The 13,702-nt window shown below is 29.3% G+C and overlaps 1 protein-coding gene across 2 annotated transcripts in view; it reads right to left on the reverse strand.

Moving 5' to 3' along the window:
• Window positions 1-12,769, reverse strand: part of LOC117174935 (LIM and SH3 domain protein F42H10.3) — a 67,448-nt gene extending 54,679 nt beyond the window's left edge. For both annotated transcript variants that reach the window (XM_033364395.1, XM_033364394.1), the window contains exon 1: window positions 12,510-12,769. In XM_033364395.1, coding sequence (XP_033220286.1) covers window positions 12,510-12,578 — 69 coding nt within the window. In that variant the 5' untranslated portion in view covers window positions 12,579-12,769. The remainder of the gene's footprint in view (window positions 1-12,509) is intronic.
• Window positions 12,770-13,702: the final 933 nt, after the last annotated feature.

Below are 13,702 nucleotides of genomic sequence, written 5' to 3' on the forward strand. Positions count from 1 at the left end.
AGCTATCTAAGGATGGTACTATAGAACGCCACCTCAAGGTAGGCCTAGTGGCGCCATCTCTTGGTCAGGCCGGAAACTTATCAATCCACCCTCGTATATCAACCCTGGCCATGTATAAGTAATCTTATCCAATTCCTGCTTTAGTATCATAGTATCATTGTATTTTAACGCGCGGACAAATGAATTCAAGACTGAATATCAAATTCTCGATAAGTACGAGATAAGATAGGTTTTCAACTCTAATGAAAATTTTTATATAAAGAATTTTAGATTGCTTTAGAGTCTTTAAGACACAGCCTGTAACTGACAGACTAGATATTTACAGATTAAGTATTGGCAAAGAAGAAAGTGAAGTTAAATAACAATATAAAAATTTTAGAAAGGTAAATTTCGACAGTGATCAGACATGAAATTGCTCGCTTATTATGAGGTCAACGCCAAGTAAGAAGAGAATATCAAGCTGTCCTTCATTTTGAAATATACGGGTACTGCGAATGCAAATTTAATTGGCATAGTCATGTATTGTTTGAACAAGTCGACCGACTTGCGAGGAATCAACTTACATCAAAATACTGCTTGTTCCCGTCGCGAGCACGAAGTGTAAATAATGAAAGATGGTGATCGAGATAATCATAAGCAATAATTCTGTTTTTTTTTCCGAATTCTTGGAAACAACTGTCAGAACTGTGCAAGTATCGCACGCACGATTCAACAAGCAAGGCTGGATTAAAACCCGATTAAGACCATTTTAAAGCTACATAGTGCATACAGATCATTCGATATTTAAATAATTAATGTTTATTGCTATATGAAAAAAGTGGTGCAACGAAATTTATCAAAAATCTTTAAATTATTATTTTTGAAAACCTGATTGGCTTAATACCTTTAAATTTATTAATTTATTACATTATATATTGAAAAATGAAATCCACCGTTAACTTTCAATTTGTTTGGACATCAAATGGAACCATTCTGAAGCATAACATTTTAGGTCTGGGTATTGGATCATTTATCATGACTTTTTTATTTTTAGGGTTTGAAAAAGTGTGTGCTCTGAAAGAGGTAGGGGTGGGGCACCTTGTGGATTTAATTTGGACATTAAACAATTTTAGAATCAACACTAATATTTTAGGTCTAGACGTTATGTATTTTTTAATGACTTTTTCGATTCTTAAGGGTTGAATTAGGGCGGGTTCCAGAGGTGCTAGGGGCTTGAAACTTTTACGGGCACCTTCGGTCATCAAATAGATCTTTTTAGAATTTTCAAATTTTAGGTTTCGCGCAAAAGTTTTTATTGTGAATTGGTTTTTTTTTTTAAGTCGTTGCAAACTTCAGCGAGGTATTATGGCAGCATTATATTTTCTACTTTAATAACATGAAAGAATAGTACGGAGACCTAACTTCGTTTCCACACTTGGCAATAGAAACATTACCGAAGTGGTATGCACATTACAGGAAGATCTCAAATTTTCGTGCGCAGGTGCGCAGTTGTCCTCTCCCTATACATGGAAAAGCATCTGAGTTAGAAAGTTTGTCAAAATGACGTAAGTTAGAGAGGTTCTGTTCGTTTGTTTTTATGCAGGTGTCAAGTACCGGGTTGTAGTGCAAGGTAGACGCCGAAGAAAGCGAATACACTTCACTTTTTTAAAGCCCTCACTGTACGTACTATAAACGTCTAATATATATTTATTGTTTTACATAACTATCATTTAATTTTAATAGAAATTATTTAGAAATTTAACCTTTACTCACTATCTGAGTGCCAGCGGAGAATTTCTCCGAGCTTCTCAGAGCCTTGAGAATCTTTAGCATATACTCCCAGATTTCTATCGGTAGGGCGCTTCATTATAATATCACAATTATTTGCAATTATCCGTGCCGATTAAATTGCACACATGCTTATAAATGCATAATTTACCAATTTCTAAACTAAATCACCTCATAATAATTTTTAATAAAATTATAATATTCTTCATGTTTACGTTTCGAAAAAACTTTAAACTTTTCGATCAAGTTATATTACTTCCATTATTTCTTTATCATATTACAAACTTAAAAGGTATTTACCTATACTTTTCCTTCTCAAAATCTGTTCACACACTTTTCCAACAAATACCGAAAATACTATTTATATATTTATTTCATGTATTTTTCGTATGATGATCAACAAAAGAACAGAACCTCTCTAGCGTGAAGTTGACAAACTTTCTCACTCGCACACTTTTCCATGTACAAGAAGAGGACAACTGCGTACCTGCGCACGAAAATTTAAAATCTTCCTGTAATGTGCCTATCACTTACGGTAATGTTTCTATTGCCACTTACAAATGGCTTCCTACTGGCAGTTGGGTCTCCTTATTATTCCTTAGTGTTTAATAAGTGAATACAAGTTAATATCATTAAATAAAAAAATGTATTCATTGCCGTTAATTCTTTAACACCAAGGAGCTGATCATTCGAATTTTGAGCGCATGCTAGATTTTAAGATTTCATAAAAATTCAAACTCCTCCCGAAAAGGATGCATTTTATGAAATTTACCCTTTTAACTAAACAAAAATTACCAAAAATATTAGTCATCCCGAATTTTGGGACAATTATGTGCTTGAATTTCCCAATGTTCAAATGAACGAAATTTCTTTGTGATGATTTTTTAAACCAGAAAAAGTGCTTGAATGCTTGTTCATTTATATTGGGCAATAACTTATTATTGAAATAAATTAATAATGCATATTTTATATTGCAGTTAAAACAATATTTATGAGGAAAATATCAATAGGGAAAAATATTTCGTTCATTTGAACGTTCGGAACTTCAGGTACATGGGACAATTAGCTTATTTTCAGCATTTAGCCAATCGTTCTGAAAAAATGCTAATAGTGCAATTATAGTTTATAAAATATAGTGATTTTCAGTCCTCGCGCCTCGCACTACTTTTCAGCCTTATCATCTTTAAACTTTTATTTTAATATGATAGAAAACACTAATTCCTGTTAATCAATTTATACAGTACTAATCATGGAATAATCTTCGTTCCTGTCGTCACCTGTCACTTCATTTTTAGTTTATAGTTTTAACATCAAAATAATTATGTTAATTTAGCGGAATCTGTTTAGAATATGCTTACCCCCAACTTATTTCAAATTTTATTATTTAAATTTCGAAATATTCGAAATATTTCGAAGCATTGAAAAGGAGTATGTGTGTAACTTATATAAATTATTTCTGTGATCAATCATAGAGGTGCTTTCCCGCCCTCCACGAAGCGTTGGAAAAGAGACAGGGGTGTGATCTTATATTATTTCTGTGACCAGTCACAGGGGTGCCTTGCCGTCCCCAACGTGGCGTTGGAAAAGGGGCAGGGGTTGTGATCTTACATCATTTTAAGGGGATTTCACAGGATTTTTATGGATTTCAAATAAATTTTGAAGACTTCAAGGAATTTGAGAAATATTTGAACGATTTAGTCAAAGTTTTCAATGAGTTTGAAAATATTTTACAAGATATTAGAAACTTTTTAAAGGTTCCAATTGCTTTCAAATAATTTTGAGGAATTGCAAGGTATTATTCAAGAATATTTCAAGAGATTTCCAAGAAACTTTTGATACTTTATGGCCTACGAAAGGATTTTAGGGAATTTTTCCGGACTTTTATAAATTTCCACTCATTCCAAAAAACTACAATAGATTGAGAGAGATTTGAAAGTTTTTGTAAATATTTGTAAGAGGTTTAAAAATAATTGAAGTAGTACAAAACTTCAAAGGTTTTAAGTACTTTCAAATGATTTTAAAGGACTTAAAACACTTCTGGATCCTCTAAAGTATTTTAAAAGATTTTAAGGAAGAAAAATATGTTAAGAGATTATGATGTATTTAAATGATTTCAAAAAAATGTATGATATTTCCAAGGTGGTGATTCGGCGGACGATTTCCAATTTCCTGTCATTTCCCGGTCGAGTTTATCAACTTCAATCTAAAAGTAAAATATTCATGTTTGTCGCTATACGCAAACATTTATTTTAAATCATGACGCTCATTTCTAATCACCCTTTAACACAACAGAGCAAAAAATTGCAAAATAAATTAGTTTTCAAATAAAATTATGAATCTTAAGCTGGAATAGAGGAATTTTAAATCAAACAGACGAATTTTCAACAAAGTCGATGAATATTATGAATATATTATATAATATTCTGAACTAGACAAAAAAATTTAAACAGAAAATGGAATAGTTACACTTTTAGCAATACAAATGAATTTTCATCTGAACTGATGAATTTTCAACAAAAGAGTTTATTTTTCAAACAAGTCAATTTATTGTAACCGATAAGATTAGTTTTCAACTAAAATGATAATTTAACTCAACCAAATAAAACAATTTTCAAATAATGACATTAATATTCAAAGAATAAAATCATTTTCTACCAAAAAAGTCGGTTTTAAAAAAAAATATATGAATTTTCAATTAAAAAAGGAAAATTTACATTCAAATTGTTAAATTTTCAACTAAAAAAAGTCAAATTTAAACTTAAACGGTTAAATTTTCTACTAAAAAGATTAATCTTCAATGGAATAGTTGAATTTTATATCGACCAAAAAGATGAATTCTTATGGGCATGTGATACTTAGAAAATTGTCGATTTTACCAGTTTTAGGTTCCCCCGGTTTTTTTTTAAATAATAAATATTTTGTCTTAAAAATTTGGGAAATGATAGCGAACATGCTAATGGACGTCCCTACACACTTTTTTGTAGCTTAATTTGAAAAAGTTTTAATTTAGCAAAATTTGATTAATTTGCATAGCGCTTAGGAAATAGTATCGATTTTTTCAGTTTTAGATTCCCCCGGCGTTACTTCCAAACTACACAATATTTTTGGCCGAAAACTTTGGACTTACAAATAAACATAGTAACTAATCTCCCGGAACTAACCTTGTTTGCAGGTAATCAAAAAAGTTTATTTCATAAATAATTTCTGAACCGAAAAAAATCGAATCTTCAGAAAAATAGTTACATTTTCTACATTTTTAAGATGGGGTGAATTTTCAATTAAAATAATGAATCTTCTAGAAAAAAAAGATTTCTAACAAAAGAGTTTAGCTTTTAACCGCAATAGTTCAATTTTTAAGAAAAAAAGGTAAATTCCTAATTATACTTCGAAAACTACATGAAGTACTTTCTTTTTCTAAAATTTTCAAGAAGAAACTTTTAAAATGTGAACCTTTCGTCGAAATCCTGGTTTTAATTCCTTTAAAAAATGCCCCTTCCATGTCAAAAATTCCCTGTTCCAACTGAAATTATGTTTCTTCATCTAAACTCCCTGTCATAAAATAAAAACTATAATTATTTTTACTCATATGCTCTGCAACTGTAGATAAAGTAGAAGTTACTTCTCTAAATTTCCCAAAATGATTAAAATAATGAAAACTTGAATTTTGCTACGATCAGAAGTAAATTCCCGGTTTTTTAATTCACTTCCCGGTCTTTCCCGATCAAGTCGCCACCCTGAATTTCACAGGCTTCCAAAATTATTCAAATCAATTTTTTTGAAGTTTTTCAAAGCATATGAAATTATTTTAAGGATTTTAGAAATTCATAAGATTGTATGAGCTATCAGAAGATTTCAAGGCAGTTTAAGTAATATTAAAACGTTTAAAAGGTTTTTGGCCAGTAGCTATTTTCATAAGGATTCTTAAGGATTTTATTTAACTAGTTCAATAAAATCGAGGAAAATATTCCAATTGTTAATTGTAATTAATTTTGCAAGGGGTAACTGAAGATGAACTTTAGACAAAAATATTTCAGTTTAAAATTCTTCATTGGACAATATCTATTTAGGGTTTTACATTTTAGCTTCCTGTTTAAGTAAAATTAGCAATTCTTATTTAATACTCATGTTGTAGGACTCATTTTATTTCTTGAAAAATCAATAAAAATGTGCGCGTTTTTATTAGAAAATTTTCATTTAAGAAAAATATTCTTTATAAAAATAACAATTGTATAATTCACGCCTACCCCGAAAGAAAAATGGCTTAACGGTGTAATAATAAATACAGTTTTTTAGATAAAAAATACCAAAACAATTTTAACCTAAAATATTGTTTTCTAAAGTTCACATTTAGTCTTCTTCTAAAATTATTTAACTTACCAATTAGAGTATTTCTCTTGATTTGATATATCATTTTTAACAATGCTCATTTTGAACTTCAGATAATTTAAGTAAATCCTCAAATTAGGGAATATATATTCTACAAGGTTACTAATGGGACAAAAGTGTTAGAAACGCTACTTCTATTCTGCAGTTTTAATCAGAAAAAGGAGAATAAACGCGCTCATTTGTTGGCTAGTGAAACAAAAAATTTATAACTTTTCTTTAACTCGACATCTTCAAATCAATATTTAGCTTCAAACCTGTTTAAGAGACCAAATTCCAGAGTCTAAACTTTTTAAATTGATTAGATTCAATATTCTTTAATAAATGACCCGTAGCCCCTTTTTATTTTTGTCGTGAGAAGGGCCAATTCAGAATTGTCCAGAATACAGTAGCAGCGACATTGTAAATGTAAAATTACGTTAGGCGAGAGAGGTCGAAGCTTCTTCTTCTTCATTCGAGTCCGCTCTAATTGTCCTTTGTGCGTTTCAATTTATCTCCGCCCTACAAGAAGCCTTGTAACATGACACACGTCTTGCGTTAATATCTCTGCTCTTTTATATTCCTTCTTCATCATTCTAAGAGAAGATAACACCAAATCCAAGTACAATAGTTAAATGGTATCATAAACAGTGCAAGAGTGTGCAAATGAGGTTACTGCATCAATTGTCCAATAGTATACAATCAAAAGAGACTAAAGTTATTTTTTTGTAGTAACGCCCAAAGAAAAGCAAAAATACTGCTCAAAGAAAAACCACGAAACGTCAGTTTCAAAATTCTTTGATTTCCCCTGACCAATTTTTCATTTTTTTCTGAAACAGTTGCATTTTCAAACAGGATATTTGAATTTTTAAACAATTTCTTGAATTTTTAACCGAATGGCTGATTTTTCAACAAGATGAATTCTCAACGAAAATTACAACAATTGATATTTCAATACAAAAACGCGAATTTTCAATAAAATAGGTAAGCGTACGACCAGAGTTAAATTTTTTTTACAAAATAATTAAATTTTCAACCAATTAGTTGTATTTTTAACCAAATAGTTGAATTCTCAAACTACAAAGATCTCAAATAAAAAGATGAATTATCTACCGAAAAAGATGAATCTTCACTAAAATACATAAATTTCCAAACAAATAGTTGAATTTTCAACCAAAAATATAACATTTAAGTTTTCAGAAAATAAATAATTTTCAATATAAAAACAACTAATTTTTAACCAAATAGCCCGTCAACAAAGAAACAAAATTCATCCAGATTATTAACCTTTTAAGTCAAAAGACGAATTTTCTGTAAAACAGTAATTTTGCAATCTGAAAATATGAATTTTAAACAAAACTAGAACCTGATTCGAAATTGGAAGCACTTTGTTGAAACGTAATTTCTTTTGTTGGAAATTGAAATATTTTTTCGAAAATTCGTTTCCATTTTGGGAAAAAATTAATTTTGTACCAAAACAACATGAATTTCAACCAAATAATCCAATTTTTAACGAAAGGAATATAAATGTCTAACTAAAATGATAAATCTGTAAACAACAAATGAATTTTTAACAAACAAGTTTAACTTTCTGCCCAGAAGTTGAATTTTCAAACCAAAAAGACTAATTCCAAAAAAAATTGTTAATCGAGAAGGAAAATAAGTTCATCCAAATAGTTGAACTTTCAAGTCAAAAGACGAATTTTTTATAATACAGTTGAATTTTTAACCCGAAAATAAGAATTTTCAACAAAAACCTTAATTTTTTAACCAAACAGTTGCATTTTTAAGCATAAAAATAAAACTGAAAAACAAGATGATTAGTTTACTAACAAACAAAAAAACGAATTTTCAACTAAAAAAATATAAACTTCTAACAAAAAAGAGAAAAGAAAGCAGTTAAAGAATTCATTTTAAACAATACAAAAAACCAAGTCACATTTTCAGCTGAAAAAATTAATTTGATAACAAAAGCACCCTTTCCAAACAAAGAGATCGAATTTTCAACGAAAATAATGAGTCTTCAAAACAAAAAAAGAAGATTTTTTATAAAAGTAACTCAACCTTCAAGAAAGTGATTAAATTTTCAACCAAAAAATATGAATTCTTATCGAATAACGTAACAGTAGATATTTCATTGAAAAATATGTAGTTCAATTCTCGCAAAAATAAGATTAATGTTCAACCAAACTAAAAGCATGAACCTTCAACTGAATGAATTTATCAAACAAACAAAAATGTTTTTCAGTTAGTATCAAAGTGGTGCGAATTTTCAAACATAATAGTTAAATCTGCGCGCACCAAAGATTTATTTCAACTAAATATTTGCATTTTCAATTAATCAATATGAAATTTTTCCCAAAAGAAATGAGTTATTAAACCAAGATAATGAATTTACAAAAAAATATTTGATTTTTCAACCAAACAAGTTTTTAGTTTAATTTTTAATACCAAAATAAGAATTTTACACAAAAAATTGATTTTCTACCAACATATTTGATTTTCCAACAAAAAAGAAAGACTTTTGAACAAGAATGTTGAAAAAAAGAAAATTATTTATTTTAATTTAATTGCGTTTAGCCGCAAACTTAATTTTCAAAATTCCTGAAATTTTCCCTGGCTAGTAATACTCATAGACGGGAATTTTAATCTTTAAACAGTTTTAAGACAGAATCTTTTATAAAAGGAAAAAGATATTTCAAGTTAAAATTCATTATCCTTATCGCAGTTTTTCCCTAATTTCCATGTTGTTCCTGACCTACGGCCATCCTGAATAAATTATTATAGAGGATTCAATGTTAAATAAAACTATTAATGGCCTTATCGAACAAGTTAACAGAAAATTATGAGTCGAAAATAAAAAAGTAGTTGCCGAAAGATACGGCTTATCTGATAACGCATACAACATATTGCCTCCTACGTAATATCGCGCAGATAATGGCTACATGTTATAATTTCATAAGTACCTGTTGCGAAAGCACAATATAAGAGATTCTTACAACTTTATTTTTACTCTAACGCCTATTAAAGTTAAGTCATCAATATTAATGGAAGTATTTTTAAATTAAAGAAGGATTTGCATTGTTCACCCTAAGATATTAAAATCTTCATTGTTCACGATTTGCAGGCCTCGGACTCACTTAAGAGAACAAAATTAGTGTAAATAGTTTTTACTTTGGTGAAAAATCGTCTTTTTGGCTTGAAAATTCAACAATCTGATTGAAATTACTTTTCTTTCTTGACTGACAAATTTTTTTTTTCGTTGAAAAGTTAACTGTTTTAGTTTCATCTTTTAATTTCAACATTTTGATTAAAAATACACAAATGTCGGATTACAAATTAATCTGTTTCGATTGAAAATTAATTTTTCTTTTTCATTCAACTGTTTTGTAAAAAGTCTCTACTTTGACTCGAAAATTCAACAATATGGTAGAAACTTTAAATATTTGGCTGAAAAACTATGCACGTTATTGAAAATTCGTTTTTATTGGTATTTATCTTTTTTTTAAATGCAACAGTCGGGTTAAAAATTGATCTTTTTTGGTTGAAAATTAATTTTTTTTCTTAAATTCAACTGTTTTTGTACACTGTCTGTATTTTTTACACGAAAATTCAACAATATGGTAGTACATTTAATTATTTGATTGAAAATTTACGTATGTGATTAAAAATTCGTATTTATTGATAGAAAATCAATTTTTTTAACGCAACTGTTTGGAAGAAAATTAATCTGTTTTTGTAGAGGATTCATCTATTTTGTTTTAAATCAAATATTACATTTTTCTTTGAGGATCCATCTTTTTTGGTTGAATATTGAACTATATCTAGTAAAACATTCATTATTTTGTTAAAATTTATATTTTAAATCAAATCGAACTGCTTTTAATTGTAAATTACAATTTGTTGTTGAAATATAAGCTATATATTACATTTTTCGTTGAAAATTTATTTTTCAAGTTCTAAATTTAATGCCTTGGTTGAAATTTGGATTACTTTCATCGACTTTAATTTTGTTGGTTAAAGATAAAATATTTTAGTTGGCGATTCGTTTGTTTTTTTGTTAAAAATTACATTTTAACTGGAAATTGAACTATTATGTTGAAACTTAAACTGTTTTGTAATGAAAATTAATTCTCTTCAATGAAAAGTTAAACATTGAATTATGGTTAAAAAGTTCTCTTTTTAGTTTAAAAATTCAGCTATTTATTTTTTTAAACTTGAAATCTGAAAACTCCAAATTAATCGAATAAAATTTGGACTAACATCACATCCTTTGTTTAAACTATTTAGTTAAAAATTTACTTAATATGTTGAAAATTCGTCTTTTTTGGTAGAAAATTAATTTTCTTTTTAATTTAAGATTTAAAAGAAATCTATTTTTTCATAAATAATGTTATTTAAAATGCGCATGAAAAAGGTTCAAAATTAAAAATCGCACTTCCAAACTACCTCACTTTTCGGCTCATAAGAGAAAAAAATAAGAATTAAAAAAAGGAGGTAGAAAAAAGGAAGTCACCCAAAACCAACATCTATCTTTTTCTTCGTCAAAAAATCGAATATATGATTAAAAATATATGCATTTTCTTACAAATTCGTCTTTTCTGGTAAAAAATTAATTTTCTTGTTTGAAAATTCAATTATTTGATTAAAAATGTATGTATTTTGTTCAGAATTTATCTTTTTTGGTGGAAAATTAATCTTCAGTATTTTGGTTGAGAATTCAACTGCTCTGTGGAAAGCTCATTTTTGTATTTTAACGCAACTATTCAATTGAAAATTAATCTATTTTGTCATTTATTGAAAATTAACGTATTTTTTTTTAATTATCAACTATTACATTTTTCTTTGCGAATTAATATTTGTAACTGTTTTGTAGAAAATTCTTCTTTTTGGATTGAAAATAAAACAATATATTAGGAAATTCAACTATTTGGTAGGAATATTTTAGAGTTTTGTAGACATTTAAAAAAAAATTCTCTTAAATTAAAACTTAACTACTCCATTTTTTCGGTAGAAAATTGATCTTCTGTGTTGAAAATTCAACTGTTTTGCAGAAAGCTCATAATTTTGGTTAAAAATGCAACTATCTTGCTGTAAATTAACCTGTTTTGGTAGTGGATTCAACTTTTTTTAAATGTGTCCTTTTTAGTTTAAATCAAGTGGTTTTTTTTCATTAAAAATAACAAACTGGCCTTGATTAAAAAATCAAATTATTGGTTAAACATTCATTTGCCTTCGTTGAAAATTCAATTTTTATAAATTCACAAAGTCTTTAGTGTAATTTTCTTCGAAGTAGTAGGCAAATAGTGTCATCGCTAAAAAAAAGGCGTCAATTAGTGTCAAAAGTCAACAGTTAGACTTGAGAATAAACGTCCCTGTCAAAAATATTGCGCATGACCAAACATGTCAAACTGAACTTCAAACTCAAAGCCTTCAAAATGGAAGAATTCCAAATTGGAATCGCAGAAATGGTCAAAACTTGTTCAAACTCACATAGAATAGCGAAAAATTAGAACATGCCATTAATATAGTGAAATAAAAAACCGAATTTGGAGGTTAGCTTTTACCGAAAAGAATATTTCAAGGATTTCATATCTATTTTCAGATTTCACAAAACACTACAGGGTTTCTCAGGTCAGTGTGACATTTTAAGATATCCCAGCCTCCAACAATGACTAATCTCTTCTCCGAGTCACAGTGCCATGACACGTCAAGAATCTTCTCTTTTGAAAGATCAACCCGTGCTCAAGAAGTGGATTGAAACACGTCTCAAGAAGTCTCAAACCTTACAAATCGCTCTGAGAGCAGAAATGTGTGTCAAATCAGAATATCAGTGAAGGGTGCAATGCACGTTCGACACTTACTACAGCCACGTGTAAACCGCACTATAAATGCATCTTGCTCCGCATGCAAAGTAACTGCAGGAAGATCACTCGCGGATGTAGCACGCAAAATGCTCCGTTAGTAAATCACCGTTCTCTCCATTTCTCTTAAAACGCTTCAAACCAAAATCTAATCGTTCTTGAGATGAAACTGTTTTTATTTAATTCCTTGAGAAATCTTACCAAACGGTTAGCTTCTTCGAAAGGAGGAAGTCAAAACTGCAGAAAACCGTTGAAGCGGATACGACTATGAAAATGGAACGATTCAAACAAAACAATGAAAAAGACCACCGAACGAACTTGGCGATCGGATGGATTATTGTGATTATTGCTGTCGAGTCACGTTTTTTTTCAGCGGGAATTATTCGGGAATCTTGCAATAAGATCAGGGCTTGGAAAAACGGAATTTTATTTGAAGGTACTTGTTGAGTGCGCGGGCGAGGTGGAAAGGTCGGCGGGTAAATATGGAAAAACTTGGGGCGAAACCCGCGTACGCACCTTGTCAAGGCATTTTAGCTCCTCGATCGGATAGACCGTTTTCTCACAACGGGCACACGTCTTGCTCATTTTCGCTTCTATTCGATTTTCTCTCAGTCTGGCTTCCGCGCGAACACAAACACTTGCACCTAAATATACATCTAACCACTAAGCACGGATAAAAGTCACAGATTTTCACGGAAAACGCCGAATTCGACGTGAAAAAAACACAACAACACCAAGAAAAGTCGACTTGCACGGGCGACTGCAGCCGCACTGATTATTACTAGCCTAACCTTCCCCTCCACCCCCAACCATACACATCTCATGCCATTCCCTTGAGATCTCGTCTACGCATCGTGCTGCCCTCTTTGTAGTATACTTCAAATCTTATTTTGCTTGACCGGTACACTAGGGCCCCATCTGTATTAAGTTAAATAATGCTACACTTCAAAGAATATTTTCGAACAACATCAGCCTGAGGAAATAAAATACTCATAATTTCGTCAAATTTTGTTTTATTAAACCGAGAAAATATGTGTCATTTAATTTTCTGGTTAAAAATTGTATTACTTTCCTGAAATTTCAACTCTTCGTTGAAAAGTCATATTTTTTCTACATAATTTAATTCATTGTTGGAAAGTCGAACCACTTTGTTAAACATTCATTTTATTGTTTGAAAATTAAGTCGTTTGTCAAAATTCAACTATTTCATTAAAAATTAGTTTTTATTTGTTTTGTTTTAGATTGTTGTTCTTAACTGAACTTGACTTATTCCAATTTTAATTGGAAGTTGATCATTTTTGTTGGAAATTCAACTATTTTGTAAAAGAGTCGTTTTTATATTAAAAATTCAAATGTTTCGCAGAATATCGGCCGTTCTGGCTTTACAATTTAATTTATTTGTTAACAATTCAACTATATTGTTAAAAAGTTTTTTTTTTCAAAAATACAACTACTTCGTTGAAACTTGAACAAATTTTTAAAAAAATGTATTTTTCTTGCTGAAGATTGAACTATTATATTTAAAATTAATTGTGTTTTTTTAAATTACTATTTATAACTGAAATTGAACTATTCCATTTTTGCTCGAAATTGATCGTTTTTGGTTGAAAATTCAACTATTATGTTTAAAATTCACTTTCTTATTAAAAATTCAACTGTTTTGTTGAAATTTAATCTTTTTAATTCTTCTTTATTCATAATGTGTCCCC

This window comes from Belonocnema kinseyi, chromosome 6, assembly GCF_010883055.1.
Source record: "Belonocnema kinseyi isolate 2016_QV_RU_SX_M_011 chromosome 6, B_treatae_v1, whole genome shotgun sequence".
NCBI lineage: Eukaryota > Metazoa > Arthropoda > Insecta > Hymenoptera > Cynipidae > Belonocnema > Belonocnema kinseyi.